At 40.2% G+C, this 25798-nt stretch overlaps 2 protein-coding genes across 8 annotated transcripts in view; one reads left to right on the top strand and one right to left on the bottom strand.

Moving 5' to 3' along the window:
* jarid2b (jumonji and AT-rich interaction domain containing 2b) overlaps positions 1-1822 on the top strand; it is a 225897-nt gene extending 224075 nt beyond the window's left edge. For all 3 annotated transcript variants that reach the window (XM_061966900.2, XM_061966898.2, XM_061966899.2), the window contains one exon: positions 27-1822. In XM_061966900.2, coding sequence (XP_061822884.1) covers positions 27-257 — 231 coding nt within the window. In that variant the 3' untranslated portion in view covers positions 258-1822. The remainder of the gene's footprint in view (positions 1-26) is intronic.
* A 2241-nt stretch (positions 1823-4063) lies between these two features.
* The window catches only part of dtnbp1b (dystrobrevin binding protein 1b), a 120145-nt gene continuing 98410 nt past the window's right edge, over positions 4064-25798 (bottom strand). For 4 of the 5 annotated variants that reach the window (XM_061966905.2, XM_061966906.2, XM_061966904.2 and 1 more), the window contains 3 exons: positions 13439-13603; positions 9671-9814; positions 4064-6842 (listed from right to left, as the gene is read on the bottom strand). In XM_061966905.2, the coding sequence (XP_061822889.1) occupies positions 6592-6842; positions 9671-9814; positions 13439-13603 (560 nt within the window). In that variant the 3' untranslated portion in view covers positions 4064-6591. The remainder of the gene's footprint in view (positions 6843-9670; positions 9815-13438; positions 13604-25798) is intronic. The other variant, XM_061966907.2, reaches the window with a different exon arrangement.

Below are 25798 nucleotides of genomic sequence, written 5' to 3'. Positions count from 1 at the left end.
ACAAGGTTTGATTTTTCTTCTTTCAGGAGCAAATCAACAACCTGGTGAACCAGGTCTGTGGGCGGGCCATGTTGAAGGGTGGCGGCGGTGGGGGCGGAGTCATCATGGGAACGGTAGGGGGCGAGGCCTGTCACGGCATGAGCCCATCAGCCAAAGCCTCGCCGGCCAGGCGGGCGGCCCGTAAGCGCGGCACCATGGAGGTGTCGCTGGCACGCCTGTCCTCCACTCACATGCCCAAGGCCGCCACTGTTTCCTGAAGGGGCCCACGGGGACCTACCTACAGCCCCGCCCCCTTTCCTCCCTAGAAACAGAATAACTCACCCAAAATAATGATCGTATGACCATATAAGGAGCAAAGCAAGATGTCGTTTTGCACTAGTGTGAAATATTTTTCACTTTTTTTTCCTTTTAAATTGACCCCCGCTACTCCCCCCCCCCCCCCCCCCCCTTACTGAAATTACGAAAAGGATTATTTTTAATTACATTTTTTCTCCCCCACAGAAAAACGTGACATTAAGTCCATACCCAAAGTTTGTTTTTATAATCGTTTTTTCGACACGGCTCCTTGCGTTATCACTTTGACACCAGTGGGGGGCGCTGTAGTAGCCATGCCAGGTGAAAAGAAACTTTAATTATTGTTGGTGTTTTTTCCTCATTCATCTTCATCTCTTAATTTTTTTTGGACATGTTTAGCTTCCTTTTCCACATAATATTAATGTTCTTTCAAGCAAGTTCGGGGGTTAGCGGCCACTTGACTTCCTAGTTGGTGCTTGTGATGTTGCTGTACAACCTCACTTCTTTTCAAACAACAAAGTGGGGCAGTTAGCCATTTAGCATTAGCCGCCAGCTCAAGCTTGCCCCCCACCCCTTTTTTTTCTTCTTTTTTTTTTTCTTTTCTGGTTGGAGAAGTGCAATCGTGTTAACATTCCATTCTTCCAGTCCTCTTGTTTCACCCGTCAACATTAATATTATTATTATTATTATTATTATGAAGTGTGTTTTTTTTTTTTTTACTTTATTAAGTAGAGCCACTAGTTTAAAATGTGAACTTTTTTTTTTTTTTATTACTTTGTTTTTTTTTTCTTCTTTTCTTCTAGAAACAAAACTTTGTACATAATTCTGTAAATTTCTCTACATACTTGAGCCTTTCGGTGGGGGGGGGGGTTTGGAAAGAGGAAGGTAGTGATGATGATGATGAAGAAAAAGCCTTACATTTTCCCTTTCTTCATCCGTGTGACGCTGACAGGGTCGCTCCGGTGTACAGAAATAAAACGTTTAAGTGCTGCTTATATCAATAATAAGAAATAAGACGACTGCCACCCCCCCAATTTTCTTTGTTTAGCTTTACTTTTGTCAAGAAAAGGGAAAAGGAGGCGGAAAAAGAGGCTGAGAAGGTGGTGTTGCACTGAGCTTGCTGGTGTTTGATTGTCCAGGACAAATCCTCCAAAATCCACTGTCAGCGCGCGCAGACTGAAACTTTTTGGGGACTATTTAAGGAGACGCACACGTCGGCCATTTTCAACGTGACACAAAAAAAGTGGTCGACTTTTTTATGGCCTTAACGTTTTCTTGTTTTCTTCTTCTTATCCGGCTACTTTTTGTTTTCCCTTTCCTTTTTCTACCAAGTGCTCGCTGACAAGTGAGTCTCTTAATTTATTGGTGCCGCCTCCCGCAAAGAGTCTCTTGTTGGTTACACACTTTTTTACTTTTTTGCAGTTTGTACTTTTAAGGTTGAAAAAAATAAAAACTTGCCGACAATTCACTGTCAACATTTTGCAACCTGCTCACGACTCTCACTCTGTACACAATTGTTTGTTTATACTGCTAATAGGAAATATAGAAGTAGTTACGGTATTTGGTCAGGTTCACACAAAATAAGTTAATGTTTAATCAACATATACTTGTTTGTTTAAAAATATATATATATATATATATATTTTTTTTAAAATATATATATTTTTAAATGTACTCAGTTTTTTGTTGACTGCTTCAGTAGCAGCATCTAAACTGTTACCAAATATCTGTGCAGGCAATATTAAAAATTAATACATGGCTTAGGACAAAGTATCAAAAGTTTGGACACGCAATTTTATTAATACAATTAAAAGCATTTCTTATACTTACAAATAATAATACAAGCATTATGACAGACGAGAATGAAGTCATGTCTATTGCAAAAAATATTTGTAGTCATAATACTTTAATATTAATCAAATTTATTAAAAAAATGTTATTCAAATTCACAGAGAACTTTTGAATATTAATAATTACAATATAAATAGACAAACTGACAGGGCAAAATATATTTTCCACAAATGAAACTATGTGGATATGGGTAGTGTCAGTGCCTATTTTGTTGTCAATATGCTGATACGCTGAGGTAATGGGTTCCAACATTAGCACGACTGTCATGACAATGTGAAACGTATGGAGAATCACATGATAAAAGAATTCCTCATTCATATCGTGGACTACATGTACCAAGTTATATGGCAATCTGAAATGTTCGAAACAGTAGCCTATAGGCATACCTTGGTAAAATGTCTCCCCTTTAGTTTGGGCGTACATTAGGCTGCTAAGCATGCTCTACTTATTTTCACCAGTATAACCATTGCTGGTGTTGGTTGTAGTTTGTTTTAGTCTTTGTTTTCTGATAGTACTGACAACAAGTACTGATTGCCATTTGTTGAGATATTGTACGCAGGCATGACGTACTTCTTCCTGAAAATAGCCTATTTTCTGTCTAAAATGTGTTGGTTATATCGAGCTGGATTCGGCTGCGTATCTGCGAGAGGGGGAGGGGACTACAGAATTTTGACTGTGATAGCAGTACCATGTCTGGCCAGGTTCTTACATATGGCTCCTTAAAGCAATGGGACTATCCAGGACTAGCTGCAGCGTGCTAAAAAAACAACCACCAGGTAGCATCTGTGAGCGGATAATACTGTATCATCTTTCTCTTTCGGACTTGTCATGTCGGTAGTGCATTCTTTAGTCACGCTTTAAGTGAAGGGTCAGGCAAAAACTAACCCAGACCTCCTGTAGTGGGTACATGATAAGTTCTGTTTTGTTTGATTAGTTGTTTTACTAGCATGTAAGCTATGTAAATAAACATTTACAAAATCTTTCATACATATATATATTTATACAGTATCTGCAACTTACAGGTCGGTGAGGTTAATATACTGTATGTAAAAAAGGTATTTCTTCTAAAATGTGGTGTGTGCGGTTTAAATATCGGTGCGTTCTGTCGGCCAGAGAATACAGTAATTAATAATTTCATGAACTTGTGTGTCAGCGTTCCATGCATTTATTTGATGTCAAACACATCTGTCAATGTTAGTAGGCGGATCTAACAACATACTAGCTTTGTTATCATAGACTGTATTGGACAATATAATTTACATACGAAATGGCCATTTCCATTTATTACAAGTAATAAGAAAAAGTAAATGCCTGACTTATCAAGGAGGAAATTAGCAAGTTTAGCGTCAGATGAAAAAAATCTTCTCCGCCTTCAATCGTCTCCATCTTTCAAAGGCATCCCTGATACAAACACTCGTTTTGTTCCTGGCTTTGTCATGAATAAGTTGAGAATCGTAACGACGCCTTTTAGATTTACTAAGGTCTGACATGTTTAGTAACTTTACCGGTGGCAATAGCTAGACAAAGATGGCGGTGTGTAAGTGACAACCTGGATGTGACACTAACGGACTTTCTAATTGGTCAAACGGGCGGTGCATTGAAAAAAAAACTTAAGAGTTTGGGCTGTAAATTTCATTTTGAAATGAGCATATCCCAGCTGAACTACCGTTAGCAGTTATAGAGGTATTAGAAAAGAACATGATTTATTAATGCCTTTTGACTAGAGGTGTCCGATAATATCGGCCTGCCGATATTATCGGTCGATAAATGCGTTAAAATGTAATATCGGAAATTATCGATAGCGTTTTTTTCATCATCGGTATTTTTTTAATTTTTTTTAAATTAAATCAACATAAAAAACACAAGATACACTTACAATTAGTGCACCAACTCAAAAAATCTGCCTCCCCCATTTACACTCATTCACACAAAAGGGTTGTTTCTTTCTGTTATTAATATTCTGGTTCCTACATTATATATCAATATATATCAATACAGTCTGCAAGGGATACAGTCCGTAAGCACACATGATTGTGCGTGCTGCTGGTTTACTAATAGTACTAACCTTTAACAGTTAATTTTACTAATTTTCATTAATTGCTAGTTTCACTGTAACTATTTTTATATTGTTTTACTTTCTTTTTCATTCAAGACAATGTTTTAAATTTATTTATCTTATTAATTTTTTTTTAAAGTTCCTTCACCAAACCTGGTTTTCCAAATTAGGCATAATGTGTTAATTCCACGACTGTATATATTGGTATCGGTTGATATCGGTATCGTAATTAAAGAGTTGGACAATATCGGAATATCGGATAACGGCAAAAAGCCATTATTGGACATCCCTACTTTTGACATATCAGGGCCATTTAATGACTTGATATGAAATTCTTACATATGGCTCCTTTAATGCTTCAGTCACATGCAGAATTCTCACAGGATTAAGGCAAACATACTACCTATCTACTGTAGCTAGCTCTCCAATCAGCTAAACATACTTAAAACTTCCACACCACAGTGACGTCTTGATGAATTTACCAAACTGAAATTATATAAAAAAGAATGCCACTGTAAGTTAACAATACTAACAGACACTTATAAACGTGTCAGCATATTCACAAATGGGATGATTTAGTAAGTATGAATTGTTTTAGTTGTATTGTAAAACTTATGAATGTTGCTTGGAGTGATTCATGAAGAATCCGTTCGAGCAGAAAGGACATTGACTAATGTACTTCCTCTTTAAGGGGATGAAACAGGAAGTACATTTTCAACCAGCAGCACCTTCAGTGAGCGAACTCATCCAAAAGATGGCTCCATAGCACAAACAATAATACACCTTTTTAGTGTCGTGTCTTGTCAGTGTAATATGAAAGCTATTTGTTGAAAACAAAACATGGCTGTTGGAGAAGAAAATTCTATAAATTAGCCGCACGGTTGTTGTTTTTTTTTAACAAACCGCATGGATTCTAAGCTCGAGAAAAAAGTAGTTAAAAAATACGTTAAATCAATTAAATTGTGAAATAATAAAATATTTGAAAATGGTGCAATAAATAATGTGAAAAATGTATTACAAATTGAATTAATGACACACCTGAGTAATCATTAAAATAGTATTGAATTGAAATAATGTCACTTGACCCTGCAAGAAAATATTTTGGTTTGACTGCCTAATGTTGACTAAATCTCCCGTCCAAAAGCAGAACCTAGTAACTCACTTCTAGCTGATTTTGATAAAACAAACGAAAACCAATCTATTTTATATTAAAGTCCCATCCATTCACAGAGATTTGATTTCTGCTTTGTTGATGTTAATTGGTATCCGCAATTCCAGCCTGCAATTTTCGTTCAGAATGTCCTAGTAACTCCAAAATTATTATCAGCTCAGTTTTGACCAAAATTGAGTTACTGGGTTTTGCCTTTGGACGGGAGAAATGGGACTTTTGTTTCAAAGGATGCTAATGTTCATCCTAGCACGTCAGAAGGAAACAAAAGACCACTAAAGATATGCAATGATAAGAGTCGGAGTGTCCTTGAACGCACCACAATAATGTATTTAATAACACTCACCAGTATCACTCTCCCATCCAAAGTAACGTACATTCTCCACATATATTGTGTGTATATATATACTGTCTGTCATGTATATATACTGCATGTCACGTATATATACTGCATGTCACGTATATATACTGCATGTCACGTACATATACTGCATGTCATGTACATATACTGCATGTCATGTATATATACTGCATGTCATGTACATATACTGCATGTCATGTACATATACTGCATGTCATGTACATATACTGCATGTCATGTACATATACTGCATGTCATGTATATATACTGCATGTCATGTACATATACTGCATGTCATGTACATATACTGCATGTCATGTATATATACTGCATGTCACGTATATATACTGCATGTCACGTATATATACTGTATGTCATGTACATATACTGTATGTCATGTATATATACTGCATGTCACGTATATATACTGCATGTCACGTATATATACTGTATGTCATGTACATATACTGTATGTCATGTATATATACTGTAGATGCAGTGTGTAGAGTACACACTTCAACATAGTCTTTTGTGTGGCACAATTTATGGGATTAGTCGACATGCTTGAAAAGCTGCTGCAACGTGACATCGCAGGAGGAGGAAAAACACACACACACACACACGTTTGTGTACAAAAAGAGAGGAAAGGGTGTTGAAAGTTTGGTCCTGAAACGTGAGTGACAGATGTGTTGCTGCACAGGCCAATCTCGCTTACATGGGCAGGTGTCCAATTAACACCACAACATTTTCACCTGAGGACATTTCTTCCAGTTGGAACGTTAGTGTGCTCTTATTCCAAGATGGCTCGTTAAGGCAGTTTGCTTTCAGAGAAGGAGGAGGAGGAGAAGAAGAAAGAAAAAGTCAAACTTTCCTGCTGCTCCGCTCGCCGCCTTTCCGCAAGGCGTCGGCGTGCACCTGGTCGTCGTCAGGCGTCACCACCACAGGGGGTCTCTTCCTGCCGCTCGTGGCCGGCTCCTCTTCGTCGTCCCCGTCCTCCTCGCCCGCCTCCGTGTCATGGCTGGTGGAGGAGAGGGAGGACAGCTTGTGGCGCAGCTCGGCCTGCGTGGGAACCTGCAAGCTGATCTCTGTGCTGCTGCAGTCCACCTCAGGACCTGCGACAGGAAACGCATGAAAGTTTATAGTCACACCATCACATGTCACTAACTCTTCCAAGTAGCACTCAAGTGTAAAAAGAAGTGCAGTACATTTCAAATTAAAACAGTTTTGATTGAAAGTAAAGGCGAGTCATGTTGCAAACTGGAACGAAAACCAGTGCATCCAGAAAGTATTCACAGCGCTTCACTTTCTCCACACTTAGTCGTATTCCAACATGGAATAAATGCATTTTTGTCCTCAAAATTCTACACACAATTCCTCGTCCTGCAGGTGATATTTGTACAAAACGTAGCTAAAACACTGTAGCCCCTAGCTAGCGAGGACTCTGCAGTGCATTGAGGAAGCTTTCGTTCTCTGTCCAGTTTGCCAGGCATCAACATGTATACCGTATTTTTTGGATTATAAGTCACAGTTTTTTTTATAGTTTGTGCGACGGATACTCCGGAGCGACTTATGTGTGAAATGATCAACACATTACCGTAAAATATCAAATATTATTATTTATCTCATTCGCGTAAGAGACGAAGCGAATGGCAGCAATCGTCACTCACACGTCAGCAATAACAATTCGGTGGGGGAGGGTCATGGCAGAAGTGCATTGTGGGTCATGGGATGCTAACTGCTATATGCTACTGCCGTAGCTATTAAAAGGGATCACATCAACATTGGCGGTAACTTATAAAAAGTGAGAAGGACTGAACTAAAATGGCACCGAAAAGGAAATCATATACTGCAGATTACAAGCTGGACGTAGTGAAATATGCAGCAGAGAACGGCAATCGAGCAGCAGAAAGAAAGGACATACCAGAGGCGACACCGGGGAGGAAGATTTCATGGGATTTAGCGATCGGGAGTGACAAATTGTTTGGTAAACGTATAACATGTTCTATATGTTATAGTTATTTGAATGACTCTTACCATAATATGTTACATTAACATACCAGGCACGTTCTCAGTTGGTTATTTATGCCTCATATAACGTACACTTATTCAGCCTGTTGTTCACTATTCTTTATTTATATTACATTGCCTTTCAAATGTCTATTCTTGGTGTTGGGATTTATCAAATAAATTTCCCCCAAAAATGCGACTTATACTCCAGTGCGACTTATATATGTTTTTTTCCTTCTTTATTGTGCATTTTCGGCCGGTACAACGTATACATCGGAGCGACTTATAGTCCGAAAAATACGGTACTATTATATCTTATACAGTATTTTCTGGACTATAAGGCGCACTTAGAATCCTTTTTATTTTCTCAAAACTCGACAGTGCGCCTTATAACCTGGTGCGGCTAATATACGGAATAATTCTGGTTTTGCTTACTGACCTCTGAGCTATTTTATTTGGTACATGGTGTAATGATATGGGTGACCAGTAGATGGCAGTCAAACATAAGATACATGTAGACTGCAAAATGATGGCAATATAACAAGTAAACAATACCAACATTTTATATGCTCCATTGAAAATATAGAACATTACACACGGCGCTCAAAAATCCATCAAAATGTTTTAGTACGACATTGGTAAGCTATTTGACTTGACTTGACTTTATTAATTCATGCTTGCAGTGGAGCCAGGGCCCCACTGAAAAAACAGCTGAACTTTACAATGAATATCAAACAAACAAAAATTAAAAAAAATAAAAGAACAGACAGTATTTTATATAAAAAAATAAAAAATAATAATAAATAAATAAAAATAAAAAATAAACATTTTCAGGGCAACAGCAGCATGGGAACTATTAGCATTCTGGTTAATGACTGTATTACTTATTTATGAAGCCGCAATGATTGATGGATTGTACTGTGCTTCAACATACGAGTATTATTATGCTGTGTGTATAAAGTAAGACATATTATCTGGCGTTTTGTTTCGCAATATTAGGCAAAAGCAACTTTTCTTACCTTCTGGTACCTGCTGATCTTTATTTGGGATCTGCATAAGTCCTGAAAAATTGTGCACATCCACCTTTGTAGTCGATAAGCTTCTTTTTCTCTATCGTCTTGTTATGGGACATTTATCCTCCACTGTTGCCATTTCTAATATGCCTAATATTGCGAAACAAGACAGATAATATCTCTTTCTTTCTATACACACACCATAATAATACTCCTATGTTGAAAAACAGTACAATCCATCAATCAGTGCGGCTTCATAGCTTACCAAAGTCATACTAAAACATTTTGATTTTTGAGCGCCGTGTGTAATGTTCTATATTTTCAATCTTTCCAATGTTTGCGTATTTCTGGTAAGACTGATCTGATAACAAGGTCAGAGTGCAGAAGTGTTACTGCAGTGATGTCACTCTCCCAAAATAGCCCAAGGTATTCGGAGCGTAATATTCAAAATGGCTGGCAGGATTTGTGGCATTATGTGATGTTTAAATATACATATTGTAAATACAATTGAATATGGTTTAACAGATACAATGAAGACATATACGTATAAAGTCTACTTGTTTTTCCACTCTCCTGGTGTTATGAAGCACACTTACACACTGACACGTGTGCCACACTTCAATTATCATTTGTTTATGAGTGAGGACGAACCGGAAGTGTTGGTGACAGGCTTCCACGAATAAGTAGATATATGGAAACACTCGCTAATCTTTTTTCTTTAAGACAACAGCCGTTCTTCTTCAGCAGTGACTCACTACTCACTATACTGAAAAAATCAGATATCGACTTGCTATCAAAGTATTGATACTTTTGACAACCTTAGTACAAAAAATTAAGTCTACCCTGTATGTTCTCATATGCTCTGTGTGTGTGTGTGTGTGTGTGTGTGCGTGCGTGCGTGCGTGTGTGTCATTTCCTACCCGCCTCAGGCGAGGCGGCACTGTTGTCCTCGCCCCCCGAGTGCAGGAAGACGTCCAGGGCCTCGTGGTCTGACATGTCCATGAGGTCCATCTGCTCCAGCATGTCCACGTTGACCTCCATGGACGACATGCTTCCTATTGGCTCTGCACACAGGGACAGGAAGTGGTGGTGAGCCTGGCACAAGAGCGTCCAGCAGGTGGCAGCAAAGCCAGCAAGGAGCTGAGTCCAGGCAGAGCAGGAAGCAGGATGGGTGTTGCCATGATAGCATCAGTCACCGACACAATGAATGCGAGTACAATGTAAATTCTTGTACTTTTACATACAAGTCATGTACTACATTTTACATTGATACTGCTAGTACAATGTAAATACTTGTACTCTTACATAACAAGTCATGTACGGCTTTTAACATTAGTACTAGGGATGTCCGATAATGGCTTTTTGCCGATATTCCGATATTGTCCAACTCTTTAATTACCGATACCGATATCAACCGATACCACTATGTGTACAGTCGTGGAATTAACACATTATTATGCCTAATTTGGACAACCAGGTATGGTGAAGATAAGGTACTTTTTTTTAAATTAATAAAATAAAATAAAATAAGATAAATTAAAAACATTTTCTTGAATAAAAAATAAAGTAAAACAGTTACATAGAAACTAGTAATTAATGAAAATGAGTAAAATTAACTGTTAAAGGTTAGTACTATTAGTGGACCAGCAGCACGCACAATCATGTGTGCTTACGGACTGTATCCCTTGCAGACTGTATTGATATATATTGATATATAATGTAGGAACCAGAATATTAATAACAGAAAGAAACAACCCTTTTGTGTGAATGAGTGTAAATGGGGGAGGCAGATTTTTTGAGTTGGTGCACTAATTGTAAGTGTATCTTGTGTTTTTTATGTTGATTTAATAAAAAAAAAAAAAAAATAAAAACCGATACCGATAATAAAAAAATTTATACCGATAATTTCCGATATTACATTTTAACGCATTCATCTAATCATTCTCTAATTAGTACTGCTAGTACAACATATACACTTGTACTTTTACATAAAAGTCATGTACTACTTTTAACATTAATAGTGCTAGTACAACATATACACTTGTACTTTTACCTACAAGTCATGTACTACTTTTTACATTGCTCCTGCTAGTACAACATATACACTTGTACTTTTACCTACAAGTCATGTAATAGTTCTTACATTACTACTGTTAGTACAACGTACAGTTTACATTTGTACTTTTACATAAGTCATATACTATCTTTTACTTTGCGACTGCAAGTGCAATGTAAATACTTGTCCTCTTACATGCAAGTCAAGTATTCATTCTTACATTAGTACTGCTAATGCAATGTAAATAATTGTACTTTTACATACAAGTCATGTACTACTTTTTACATTGCTAAAGCTAGAACAACATATACACTTGTACTTTTACATACAAGTCATGTTTTATTTCTTACATTAGTACGCTAATGCAATGTAAATACTTGTACTTCTCCATACAATTCATATTTTATATCTTACATTAGTACTTCTAGCACAACATAAACACGCGTACTTTTACATACAAGGAATGTATTACTTTTTACATTGCTGCTGCTAGAACAATGTATACACTTTATGTATACAAATGATGTACTAGTTCCTACTTTAGTACTGCTACCACAATGTAAACACTCGTACTTGTGCATACAAGTCATGTACTACTATTTACATTGCTAAAGCTAGAACAACGTATATACTTGTACTTTTACATACAAAACACGTTATATTTCTTACATTAGTACTACTAGCACAACATAAACACGTGTACTTTTACATACAAGTAATGTATTACTTTTTACATTGCTACTGCTAGTACAACATTATACACTTGTACTTTTATATACAAGTCATGTATTAGTTCTTACATTACTACTGCTAGTACAACTTAAAAACGTAAGCTTTTACCAACAAGTTATGTACTTACATCAGTACTGCTAGTGCAATGTATACACTTGTACTTTTACATACAAGTTACATCTTACTTTAGTATTGCTAGCACATTTGTACTTTTACAGACAAGTCAAGTAGTTGTTCTTACATTAGTATTAGTGCAATGTAAATACTTGTACATTTATACACAAGTCATGTATTATTTCTTACATCAGTACTGCTAGTGCAATTTAAATTTTAATTTACATACAAGTCGTGTACTATTTTTATTTATTTTTTTACATTAGTCCAGCATTCATTGTTGTAGAGAGCAGCAATACAATAAATATATAAAAATGTACACAAACCCAGCATTATTATCCTTCTCCAACATTGTTGGATACTATTAATGTAATGTATATAAACTATTGTAATGATTAAAAATAACTCAAACATGTATTATATTATATGTATTCTATTCACACATGATTTTATATTGCCGTGAAATTACAACAAATATACCTGTACTGGATCTATGCAAGTGTGTACCTAAAAATATGAATAAAATAAAATAAATACATGAGTCAAACATTACTGTATAAAAAAGGTGATAAATAATAACATATAAATATGTTTAAAAGCGATTTAGTCAAGTTTATGATGGGACGTGCTAAAGTTGTATTAATTAAATATAAGGTAAAAATCATTAAATTGCCTTGTAACTATTTGAAATACATTATTAAATCATTTATTACTAATTAAGAATGATCAAATAATAACGCTTATACATATAATAAAAATATTACTCTTTTCAAAAATAGTAACATTATTTTTAGTAGCATGTATTTTAATCATTTATTTTAAGTGAGGTCTGGATTCAGCACCCTTGCAGAGGTGGGTGTGGCTTCAAAAGTGCTCGTCCCCCTGGTCAGCATGACCATGTGCTGCATGCGTCATGTACTGAGTGAGGAGGGGGAGAGGGCTATGGGGTTGCAGCATTATCGGGAATGGGGGGGTGGAGGAGCACAATAAGAAGGCGGAAGATGATTGGCCGCAGCATAGCAGTGTGAGAGATGACGCCATTGGCTACCGTACCTCAAGGAAGTGAGGAGAGGCCGCATGGGGAGGGAGAGAAGAAAAAGAAAAGGGGAGATGGGGGGTGTTATTTATCATTGACACCCTCCTCACCTAAGAAAAACTTGAAAAAACATGAAAGGCACTGACACACACGTCAACATTAGTGTAAAACATGACGACATGTAACACAGAACCAAAGAAAACAGCGCACCCCTAATATTTCACCAAGCAAAACATTACAAACAGCTGTCAATATGGTGACTTTCAAGGGTGTAACGCACTCTCTCGCCACTAGGTCGAGCATGTCTTTGTATTAGATGTAGGTGTATGTGCACCATGACCTCTCCAAAAAGAGGCCTGATGCAGGGAAGGAGTGTGTTGCCTGCGGCTGACTTTAAAAGGACAATAGGAGTGTGACATCATGACATCGACTGTCCTTCATCTTCTGTGCAAGTGCTGTGCTTCCCCTCTGCAAATATGGCGTCAATTACCAGCCGCGCAGACTCTCTACAGCGAGGCGGGCGGCGTTCTCGTCTTCCTCGCCTCGTTTGAAGTGTCGAGTTGAAATATTGCAAACTGGTCTTTGCATAATGAGCTCGCTTAGCGCTGAAATATTCCACGCCGCAATCCTTCTCTAATAAGCAGGGGATTATAGAGCGGGAAAAGAGGAATTGCACGCTCGTTTCCTGTTGCTAGACGGCAGCCACTGTTCACACTTTAGCACACGGGGGAAAAGTCGCGGGCCGCTCACCTCGCCTCTCGGCGATCTGGAGGTATCCCGTGGACAAGTACTGCTCCATGTCCTGCTGGAAGGCCTCCTCAAAGAACTTCTGCCTGTCTTTCAGCTTCACCTGGCCCGCTGGCAACGCTCCTCCCGGTTCGCCGCCGTCCACCTTCTGAGCGGCATCCAGCTCCACTGGACACACAAGTGGTCATGATTAGCTAGTATATGGTACCAATACGTCATGTTTAACAGGAGGACGCAGTTGTTAGCAACACTAGCATAGCTATCGGCGAGAGCTACATGCTAACATGACACTCACATTTAAACAGCAACGTCATGCTAGGTTAGCCTATGTGCTAAAGAGACACAAATTGATCAAACTTACAGCTTCCACGTCTGTACCTGACTGATAGTTTAATTTAAAGATATGTAGCAACGTTTTTTTTTGTCACGTGATGGACGAGTGGTGTCAAGATTTTCCTCACATCTTAACGGCTGAAGAGACTGGGATTGTCCCAATACCGATATTTTGGTACCGGTACCAAAATGTATTTAGATGCTTTTCAAAATAAAAGGGACCCCAACAAATATTATTAGCTTAAATTCAACAGAAAATCTTATTATACATTGAACATACGTTTTTTATTGCAATCAAAGAACAATTTTGGCATTACATAATATAGAATGCCCCCCCCCCCCCCCCCGTTTTACTTTTATCTTTTTGAACAAAAGACAGCTACCATGACCACCCCCGAACTGTGAACCATCACTGTAGACACTTTTCACCTTCGATCACTAAAGACACTTTAACTGCTGCTGTGACCAAATGTCACCTCCATATTTATACTGTTGACTGTCAATCAGAATGTACAATAATGTTATGTTACTTACTGTGCCTTGTATATACATGTTTTTATTTTTATTTTTTATTTTAGCTAAGTACAGTCTGACTTGTTGAAGGGTGGACTAGCAAAGTAAGATTTTCATTGTACGGCAAACTGTTTAACTGTGCATATGACAATAAACAATCTTGAATCTTGAATCTTGAATCTAGTGAAGATACTAGAGAACTTGTCTTTTAGTAAGTAGTAAGTAAGCCAGCTGGTTACAAAGGCTCCTGATTAGGCTGCTGACATATATGTGTTTTTCAACCACTGTGCACACGGCACACAAGTGTACCGTGACATATTGTTTGGTGTGCCGTGGGAAATTATATAATTTCACCTAATTGGGTTCAAAATATTTTTTGCAAACCAGTAATTATAGTCTGCAAATGATGTGTTGTTGAGTGTCTGTGCTGTCAAGACCTCGGCAGAGTAACCGTGTAATATTCTTCCATATCAGTAAGTGGCAGCAGGTAGCTAATTGCTTTGTGGATGTTGGGAACATGGTTTGATCACAATATGCAGACAACAGCGGGAGACAGTGTGCAGGTAAAAAGGCATCTAATGTTTAAACCAAAAAATAAACAAAAGGCATTGAAGCGTAGGAATGGCTATGCAAAACGAAACTAAAACTGAACTAGCTGCAAAGTAAACAAAAACAGAATGCTGGACGACAGCAAAGACTTACAGCGCGTGGAGCAGATGGCGTCCACAAAGTACATCCGTACATGACATGACAATCAACAACAAAATAGGAGCGCAAGACAAGAACTAAAACACTACACACAGGAAAACACCAAAAAACTCCAAAAGAGTCAGGGCGTGATGTGACAGGTGGTGACAGTACACCTACTTTGAGACAAGAGCTATATGCATGGTTGGTTATAGTTTGAATTCATATCCAACAATTGTGAGAACGACTTATTACTGTCAATATCAGCTGCTGAGTTTAATTTTTTTATGTTTTCTGCTGGTGGTGTGCCTCTGCATTTTTTCAATGAAAAAATGTACCTCAGCTCAATAAAGGTTAAAAAACACTGGCATATACAATAACATATTGTGTCATTTCCGCTTGAATTATTTTGTCATAATCATGAGCGACAAGTGGTAGAAAATTGCGGGATGGATGATTAATCTACTTGTTCATTAAAATAAATGATAAATGGGTTGTACTTGTATAGCGCTTTTCTACCTTCAAGGTACTCAAAGCGCTTTGACACTACTTCCACATTTACCCATTCACACACACATTCACACACTGATGGAGGGAGCTGCCATGCAAGGCGCTAACCAGCACCCATCAGGAGCAAGGGTGAAGTGTCTTGCTCAGGACACAACGGACGTGACGAGGCTGGTACTAGGTGGGGATTGAACCAGGGACCCTCGGGTCGGGCACGGCCATTCTTCCACTGCGCCACGCCGTCCCCTTAATGTTAAAATCTGCTTACTTTTTGTTTTAGCGTGTTTTATATACACTTACGTTAAAATTTAATAATCACTTATTCTCCTGTTTGGATACTTTACATTAGTTTTGGGTGATACTACAAATGTTGGTATAAATCCAATACCAAGTTGTTGCAGGGTCATACATTGGTCATAATTAAAGTTATTCTGTGTCCAGACATATTTCCTGCGTTTACAAACAATAAAAAAGACAAACAGATTTTGTGATAATAAAAAACATCAATGTAATCATTGCAGTATCGACTATATACAGCTCTTGTACTTGGTATTCTTACAGTCGATATTTGTATAGATCCACCGATTTGTTTATATTCAGGAATACTAGCCGGCTGTCAGCGGTTAGCTATTGTATCCTCCTACGGTGTGTAGTAAAGTATGTTTAGATGATCCTCGTTCTGCAGGGATGATACTTGTAAGAAACAGTTTGTCGCCATGGAGGCAAGGGTTAGTGATTTAAAAATAGCTAAAACACTGTGGACGGACATTAGCCGCTAGATAGCTATATTTTAAATCACCGCTTGCAGGGCGGCGCTTCAGTGTTTATATCTTCACATTTATTGTTAGGTTTTCATCTAATATACGTCCATTCATTTTCATGCTGTTTCTGCTCTTAAGTGCTCTATACATGAGTCAATTCGCGTCATGTCCATGAAAAAAACAAAAGTACCTACCGTATTTTTCGGACTATAAGTCGCAGTTTTTTTCGGGCTCCAGTGCGACTTATATATGTTTTTTTTATTTTTTATTATGCATTTTCGGCAGGTGCGACTTATACTCCAGTGCGACTTATACTCCGAAAAATACGGTATATTTTAAAAAGGCAGGAAAGTACCTTTTTTAATTCATTAGTACCGCAGTACTTTATTGGTACCGGTACACAGTACAACCTTACAAGAGACTCATCTTACTGTTAGAACATCACTGAGAAGAATTGGATACACATTGACTTTATGTGTTAAGATAGCCTTTGATCCGAGACAAGTCATTGTGTGGACTGTGATTAGTCTAGATGGAGCTCTGGGAGGGCAAATTGTGATTGGCCCCAGCAGGACATTTGGCCCTGCTGGGGCGGGTGAAGACGACGAGGCCGAACCTGCAGGAGGCGGAAGGACTGACCCTGTGTGTGTGCGTGCGCGTGTGTGTGTTTGTGTTTGTTTGTGTGTGTGTGTGTGCGTGCGTGCGTGCGTAGCCGGCAGTGTGGGTCAGGCTGTCTCTTTAGATTTCATCTTCCGCTGATATTGCAGCTCTGATGCAGCCTGGAAAAAAACCACTGCACCGACCACAACATAATTTTCTCTTGTTTCTTACGTACTTGTTGTATTTGTTAATTTTGAATTGACTTCATTATCGCTCACTGACTCCCCTTGCAGGATGCTCAATTTGTGAGCGTGTGTGTGTGTGTGTGTGGTAGTTATTAGATTTTGAGCCCAGAATGGTGGGTTCACTGAGAGGTTAGCAAGTGTTCTAATAATCAGGCCTAGGGTGTAGATTCTGTTCTTTTATTTGCAACCCTCTAATGTAAAAAAGTCTCATGTTGACTGGAAGTCAACTCACCAGATTTCCTTGCATGCAAAAATATCCAGAAAATAATACTCAATGATGATCAATTTACAATAACATTTATGTAAATGAAGGTAGGGTTACAGGTTGGGAGGAGGGAAGAGGTTCAGAACAAGTGGTCTCAAGCCCCTTCTACACTCAGCCAGATAAGATTATCCAGCGTAAACCCCACCTAACCTTATCCGTGTCCACACCCCCTACCCTCCTCCGTCTGCCGGCGCAACGCGACCTTGTACGCATGCGCCAAAAAAATGCTTGCATCATAGTCACCTCTGACCTGGAAGTGTATTCTTACCCTATGTTTCATTCTATTGCCTCATTTCTTTTAATAGTAACCCTTGCTTGCCTCACCATCAGCAGCTGTTAGACTATAGTAGTGAATCACACCTGAGCATCATACATGAATCATATCTTTAATGGACGTGTGAAAGTAAAATAGATGATAAAGAAAATTTTACAACAATCATAGATATCTGGTCAGGACACTGTGCTTGTCGGCTGAAATTGGCGGTCGTACTTGACGGCCGCAACCACTTCATGGCTTCACAATAGTTATGGAGTACAAAACTAGACGTTGAGTAATCGCTCGACATACATCGCGGACAATAACTAGGAATAGTCTGCCTTGCCAGTCCAAACGTATTCGCTGTTTTTCGTAGTCTCCCGTTGTCTCCACTTCGACAAATGGACGAAGTTTTCGCTAAGTAGAATTACAGCTGACCGTGACAATCGAAAGTTCTCTTGCCGTTCAGCTGACACAACACACTCGGTGACAAACATATTCCACCAGGCTGCCGTTCTTCCAGGCCTTATCCAAAACCGTCGCTCAACCGTCTATGTTGCCGTCTGAGATGTGTAGTATCCGAAATAGCTGCAATCGCGCATTTGCTTCTCTTAAGGTATTCATGTGTGATTTTCCATCTTTCTGATGTCACTTCCTGTGTGGGCCGCGGTCTTTCTGTCACTTCCTCTCCGAACTCAGTTTGTAAACGATCAATGAGTCCATACAAAGCTAAGAGCTGGAGATTCAAGAAATACACGGCGCATTTACCCGTGTAAAAAATTGTCCGAGGAGAGGGACCTTAAACCCTGGGTTAGTGTGGCTGAAACAGGGCTTAGGCTAAATAATTATTCGTTTAAGGGGTTATCCGGCTTAGTGTAGACATAGCCTCAAACTTGTGGGCTCTGAGGCCCATATTTTGTGGCCCTCTTCTTGACTTCAGAGCGAGTATAATTGTGTGCTGGGTGGCTAATAGAAAAATATATCATAAATAAGGGTGAAACGGTACTGCAGATACCGCGGTATTAGGATCTCAAAGTCTTTACAGCAATGTGTGTCGTTTTTTTTCTGCTGCTTTAGCCACAATACAATAAAAGACCAGCAAGGTGGGGTGCATGGAACACGCTTAGCAGGAAGTGAAGTGTGTTCGTAGTTTTTTGGACATTTCCTGAAAATGTCATCAAAATCCGTCCATAACTGTTTTAGTTATGTTGCTAACAAACACACAGACAACCCTGGCGAAAAGAAAGTCTGTGTTCTGCAAAGCAAAATGCACCACTTTCGACAGAGCCAGCCAGTCACATCGCACCGCACGGAGGGAAATCACCCCCAAAAAATGTACGCCAGGGGAAATTTGAGGAAACTGAAAAACTACTTGATAAATCCTTAATCCATCATCCATTTTCTATCTCTTGTCTCTTTCAGTGTCGCCTATCCAGCAGCACTCAAGCAGAAGGCAAAATACACCCTGAACAAGTCGCCACCTTATAAACCAGAAAAGATATTTGAAGCCAGAGAAGCTTAACATCAGTGTTTACATTATTACTTTCTTTGTGTCCTGTCTCGCCATTCAGGCAAATCATATAGTAGATGTAGATGCCCACCTTTGCTGTAAATGGTAAATGGTAAATGGGTTATACTTGTATAGCGCTTTTCTACCTTCAAGGAAGAAGAAGCACTTTGACAATATTTCCACATTCACCCATTCACACACTGATGATGGGAGCTGCCATGCAAGGCCCTAACCACGACCCATCAGGAGCAAGGGTGAAGTGTCTTGCTCAAGGACACAACAGACGTGACGAGGTTGGTAGAAGTTGGGGATCGAACCAGGAACCTTTAGGTTGCTGGCACGACCACTCTCCCAACAGCACCATGCCGTCCCCGTAAATCTGTACAGGCTGTACAGATTTACTTTACAAAAGATAAGTGTATTAGACTTCTCTTGTTGCCTTATTTGTATTTGACTTTATTAAATGGATTTATATTAAGGTTTGGCACAGCTGGACCGGACCAGGAGGGGATAGAAAGAAGAAGAAAAAGAAAGACAGAGTGGGAAATTGCGGGGACAGAAGGGGATAACACAGAGAGACAACAGAACAGAACAACATCAGCAAATATGATATGTGCAAATATTACATTAAAAATTCACAATAATTTACATGATTTATATTGTTGGTTAACTTTTCTGAGATATGGCATTTTTCAAACTGAAATAAAACATCAAAATCTTCTCAAAAAGTAAAAGTTGAAATATTTAATATTTGCTTGAAACTGTCGATATTTCTGCACACTTCTTTGCACTTAAAAATATGTTTGTATTGCTAAATATAATTAAAACATTTTAGCCTTTTGTTTGTGTTCAATTACAGTAAGTATGTTAATCCTAAACACTTAATTTTACACACTATAACAGTTTTAAACCTTTTTATTTATTTTTTTTTTTTACAAATACCACAATAATATCGTACCATGGCCTTAATATCATGATATCGTACCATGAGATTTTGATAACATCGCTTATAATATAGAACATTAAATACTAGTGATGGGTATATAATGTTCATTACGTCTTGTCTCAATTACTGTAACGTATTATTTTCGGGTCTCCCTATGTCTAGCATTAAAAGATTACAGTTGGTACAAAATGCGGCTGCTAGACTTTTGACAAAACAAGAAAGTTTGATCATATTACGCCTATACTGGCTCACCTGCACTGGCTTCATGTGCACTTAAGATGTGACTTTAAGGTTTTACTACTTACGTATAAAATACTACACGGTCTAGCTCCAGCCTATCTTGCCGATTGTATTGTACCATATGTCCCGGCCAGAAATCTGCGATCAAAGAGCTCAGCTTATTAGTGATTCTCAGAGCCCCAAAAAGTCTGCAGGCTTGAGAGCGTTTTCTATTCAGGCTCTAGTGCGTTTTCTATTCAGGCTCCGGTACTCTGGAATGCACTCCCGGTAACAGTTAGAGATGCTACCTCAGTAGAAACATTTAAGATTTATCTTAAAACTCATTTGTATACTCTAGCCTTTAAATAGACCCCCCATTTGGACCGGTTGATCTGCTGGCTCTGTTTTCTGCTCTGCCCACTTCTCATGCGTGGAGAGGTTATCAGGTGACCACAGATCAGCCTCCACGAATGACGCGCTAGCTGTTTAAAGTCGGGACCCAGGATGGACCACTTCTCCTTGCATTAGTTGGTGACGTCTTTGCTCTGCTGACTTGTCTCTATTCAAAATGATCCCCTGCTGGCCCCATTATGGACTGGACTTTCACATGAAGTCGGGACCCGGGGTGGACCACTCCTTATGCATCAGTCGGTGACGTCTCTGCGCCCCAACATGTTAACATGCAAGAGGATCACCCGGTGGCCCCACTATAGATAGACTGGACTCTCACATTAATAACTGTATCCACTCAGCATCAATGTCCCACATCTGCGGTCCCTTCCAAGGTTTCTCATTGTACCCCATTGGGTTGAGTTTTTTCTTGCCCTGATATGGGATCTGAGCCGAGGATGTCGTTGTGGCTTGTGCAGCCCTTTGAGACACTTGTGTGAACTTTGATTGATTGATACATTTAACAAACGCGAACCACACACACACAAAGAGAGAGACAGACAGGCACCAATGTGGAGGTATCTTAAGATTAAACAGCCAACATTTTAAGAACGAATCAAATGTAGAATTCTACACATTGAGTCTATTTCAGTGGTTCTTAACCTTGTTGGAGATACCGAAGCCCACCAGTTTCATATGCGCATTCACCGAACCCTTCCTTAGTGAAAAACAAAATGTTTTTTTTTTCAAATTCAAGACAAAGTTATATGTTTTTGGTAACACTTTAGCATGGGGAACATATTCTAAGTTACAAAGACTTACTGGTTTTTTCGGACTATAAGTCGCAGTTTTTTTTCATAGTTTGGCCGCGCTCCAGTGCAATATATATACATGTTTTTTTCCTTCTTTTATATGCATTTTCGGCAGGTGCGACTTATACTCCGGTGCGACTTATACTCCGAAAAATACGGTAATTTAAAGTTTTTTGGACACTAGGGGAACATATTCTAAGTAACAAAGACTTAATTTAGAGTTATTTGGTTAGGGTAAGGGTTAGAGGGTTAGGATTATAGTAAGGCCATGCCGAATAAGGCATTAATAAGTACTTGATAATGACTAGTTAAGAGCCAATATGTTACTAATTTGCATGTTAATAAGCAACTAATTAATGGTGAATATGTTCCCCATACTAAAGTGTTACCATATTTGTTTACTGGTGCACAAAATGAACCATGCATGAACATCACCTTGTTCAAAGAACAAAACCAGCACAGTGCATAAACTCACAACAAATTAAACACCTGCAAATCAGTCTGACTTCTGCTGTTGCCGTATCCGTAATACACCGATAGGGAGAAGTTTTTATTTCCACGATGAGTCGGGTGTGTCTTGACCTCCGCCGAACCCCTGAGCCCGACTCACCGAACCCCTAGGGTTCGATCGAACCCAGGTTAAGAACCACTGGTCTATTTTCAATGGCGTCAAAAAAGGCAATTTAACAAATGCGAACCGCGAATGAACACACACACACACACACACACACACACACACACACACACACACACACACACACACACACACACACACACACACACACACACACACACACACACACACACACACACACACACACACAGACAGGCACCAATGCAGATGTACCATAAGATTAAACATACAATCTATCAAATAATCAACATTTTAATAATTATACAAATACAGAATTCTACACATTGAGTCTATTACAGTGCTAAAACTACCAAGAGTTAATCAATAGTCAATATACCAGCATGCAGGTTTTTAAACACCACAAAATAATTTTCTTTTTGAGGAAGTTAGATTTTGTGTTTTGTTTGTTTTCATTGCCACTATTTTAACTGTTCTATAAATACATAAACAAGGTTCATTGTTTTTTTTTAGCACTTTGCTTTTCCTTTCATTTAAATGGAAAAGCAAATTGTATTAGTCATTTTAATTTTAGTAGCAGCTCAATGAGCAGCAGTTACAGTATAAATAAATATTTATGAATGAATTCATCATCTTTGTTGTTCGTAAGCACATGTCTAAAATAACTTAAGTTGCATTCACTAGTCCATGGAAAATTAGAGCCATTAAATGTGTACGCTTTATTATTTGAGTAGTCGACTAATCGTTAAGATAATCGTTGACTAATCAACTATTTAAATAAACATAAGTTACACACATCGAGGCATTGGAGGGACACAGCATCACTTCTTGATGCTTCAGTATGGCTTGACTCAACATTACAAAATACAACAACCATACAAACACAACACAAACAGCAAACTTCCTTCAGGCAAGCTGATGCGTCTCTGACCATCTTCCTAGGGAGCCCAACAGTGTCAAAATATAACATTTTGACATTCAATTTAACATCTGTAATGACTTAAGGCCCACCATCGATCAGGGTCACTATAGCTGCTGATAGAAGTAGTTCAACAATTTGTCACAAGGTTAACTGAAGTCAATACTTTGTGCGGCCCAGCCTCACCCAGACTCTACTTCCTGCGGCATCCTGGTAAATTGAGTTTGAGACCCATGGTTTAGAGCAGGGGTCAGCAACCCAAAACGTTGAAAGAGCCACATTGGACCAAAAATACAAAAAACAAATCTGTCTGGAGCCGCAAACATTTTTAAGTCTTATATAAGTCTTATAATGAATGCAATACATGGCGTAAGTATATACAGTATATTAGCTATAATAGCCTCCTATAAAAATGACTATGTGTCGCAGGATGAAGCAAATCTTCGTTGACAGAAATGTTGAAATGTAATATTTATTCTACACATTTTTACATTAGAAACCGTTAGTAAACCAGAGGCCACTCAGAAGGTGAGATAACTCCTGGAAATTACTGGCTTTTAATGGCCAAAGGTATAGATGTGGTCTGGAACAACATGGCACACTGACAACTATCTGAAGTGCAACCATCCATCCATCCATCTTCTTCCGCTTATCCGAGGTCGGGTCGCGGGGGCAGCAGCTTAAGCAGGGAAGCCCAGACTTCCCTCTCCCCAGCCACTTCGTCCAGCTCCTCCCGGGGGATCCCGAGGCGTTCCCAGGCCAGCCGGGAGACATAGTCTTCCCAGCGTGTCCTGGGTCTTCCCCGTGGCCTCCTACCGGTCGGACGTGCCCGAAACACCTTCCTAGGGAGGCGTTCGGGTGGCATCCTGACCAGATGCCCGAACCACCTCATCTGGCTCCTCTCGATGTGGAGGAGCAGCGGCTTTACTTTGAGCTCCCCCCGAATGACAGAGCTTCTCACCCTATCTCTAAGGGAGAGCCCCGCCACTCGGCGGAGGAAACTCATTTCGGCCGCTTGTACCCGTGATCTTGTCCTTTCGGTCATGACCCAAAGCTCATGACCATAGGTGAGGATGGGAACGTAGATCGACCGGTAAATCGAGAGCTTTGCCTTCCGGCTCAGCTCCTTCTTCACCACAACGGATCGATACAGCGTCCGCATTACTGAAGACGCCGCACCGATCCGCCTGTCGATCTCACGATCCACTCTTCCCCCACTCGTGAACAAGACTCCGAGGTACTTGAACTCCTCCACTTGGGGCAAGATCTCCTCCCCAACCCGGAGATGGCACTCCACCCTTTTCCGGGAGAGAACCATAGACTCGGACTTGGAGGTGCTGATTCCCATCCCAGTCGCTTCACACTCGGCTGCGAACCGATCCAGTGAGAGCTGAAGATCTTGGTCGGAGGAAACCATCAGGACCACATCATCTGCAAATAGCAGTGACCTAATCCTGCAGCCACCAAACCAGATCCCCTCAACGCCCTGACTGCGCCTAGAAATTCTGTCCATAAAGGTTATAAACAGAATCGGTGACAAAGGGCAGCCTTGGCGGAGTCCAACCCTCACTGGAAACGTGTCCGACTTACTGCCGGCAATGCGGACCAAGCTCTGACACTGATTATACAGGGAGCGAACTGCCACAATAAGACAGTCCGTTACCCCATACTCTCTGAGCACTCCCCACAGGACTTCCCAGGGTACACGGTCGAATGCCTTCTCCAAGTCCACAAAGCACATGTAGACTGGTTGGGCAAACTCCCATGCACCCTCAAGGACCCTGCCGAGAGTATAGAGCTGGTCCACAGTTCCACGACCAGGACGAAAACCACACTGTTCCTCCTGAATCCGAGGTTCGACTATCCGGCGTAGCCTCCTCTCCAGTACACCTGAATAGACCTTACCGGGAAGGCTGAGGAGTGTGATCCCACGATAGTTGGAACACACCCTCCGGTTCCCCTTCTTAAAGAGAGGAACCACCACCCCGGTCTGCCAATCCAGAGGTACCGCCCCCGATGTCCACGCGAAGTTGCAGAGTCTTGTCAACCAAGACAGCCCCACAACATCCAGAGCCTTAAGGAACTCCGGGCGGATCTCATCCACCCCCGGGGCCTTGCCACCGAGGAGCTTTTTAACTACCTCGGCAACCTCAGCCCCAGAAATAGTAGAGCCCACCACAGATTCCCCAGGCCCTGCTTCCTCATAGGAAGACGTGCTGGTAGGATTGAGGAGGTCTTCGAAGTATTCCCTCCATCGATCCACAACATCCGCAGTCGAGGTCAGCAGAGCACCATCCCCACCATACACGGTGTTGACACTGCACTGCTTCCCCTTCCTGAGGCGGCGGATGGTGGTCCAGAATTGCTTCGAAGCCGTCCGGAAGTCTTTTTCCATGGCCTCCCCGAACTCCTCCCATGTCCGAGTTTTTGCCTCCGCGACCGCTGAAGCCGCTCACCACTTGGCCTGTCGGTACCTGTCTGCTGCCTCAGGAGTCCCATGAGCCAAAAGAACCCGATAGGACTCCTTCTTCAGCCTGACGGCATCCCTCACCGCCGGCGTCCACCAACGGGTTCTAGGATTACCGCCACGACAGGCACCAACTACCTTGCGGCCACAGCTCCAATCGGCCGCCTCGACAATAGAGGTACGGAACATTGTCCACTCGGACTCAATGTCCAGCACCTCCCTCGTGACATGTTCAAAGTTCTTCCGGAGATGGGAATTGAAACTCTCTCTGACAGGAGACTCTGCCAGGCGTTCCCAGCAAACCCTCACAATGCGTTTGGGCCTGCCAGGTCTGTCCGGCA

The sequence above is a fragment of the Nerophis lumbriciformis genome, linkage group LG11 (genome assembly GCF_033978685.3).
Source record: "Nerophis lumbriciformis linkage group LG11, RoL_Nlum_v2.1, whole genome shotgun sequence".
NCBI lineage: Eukaryota > Metazoa > Chordata > Actinopteri > Syngnathiformes > Syngnathidae > Nerophis > Nerophis lumbriciformis.
This window is presented reverse-complemented; position numbering and strand designations above follow the sequence as displayed.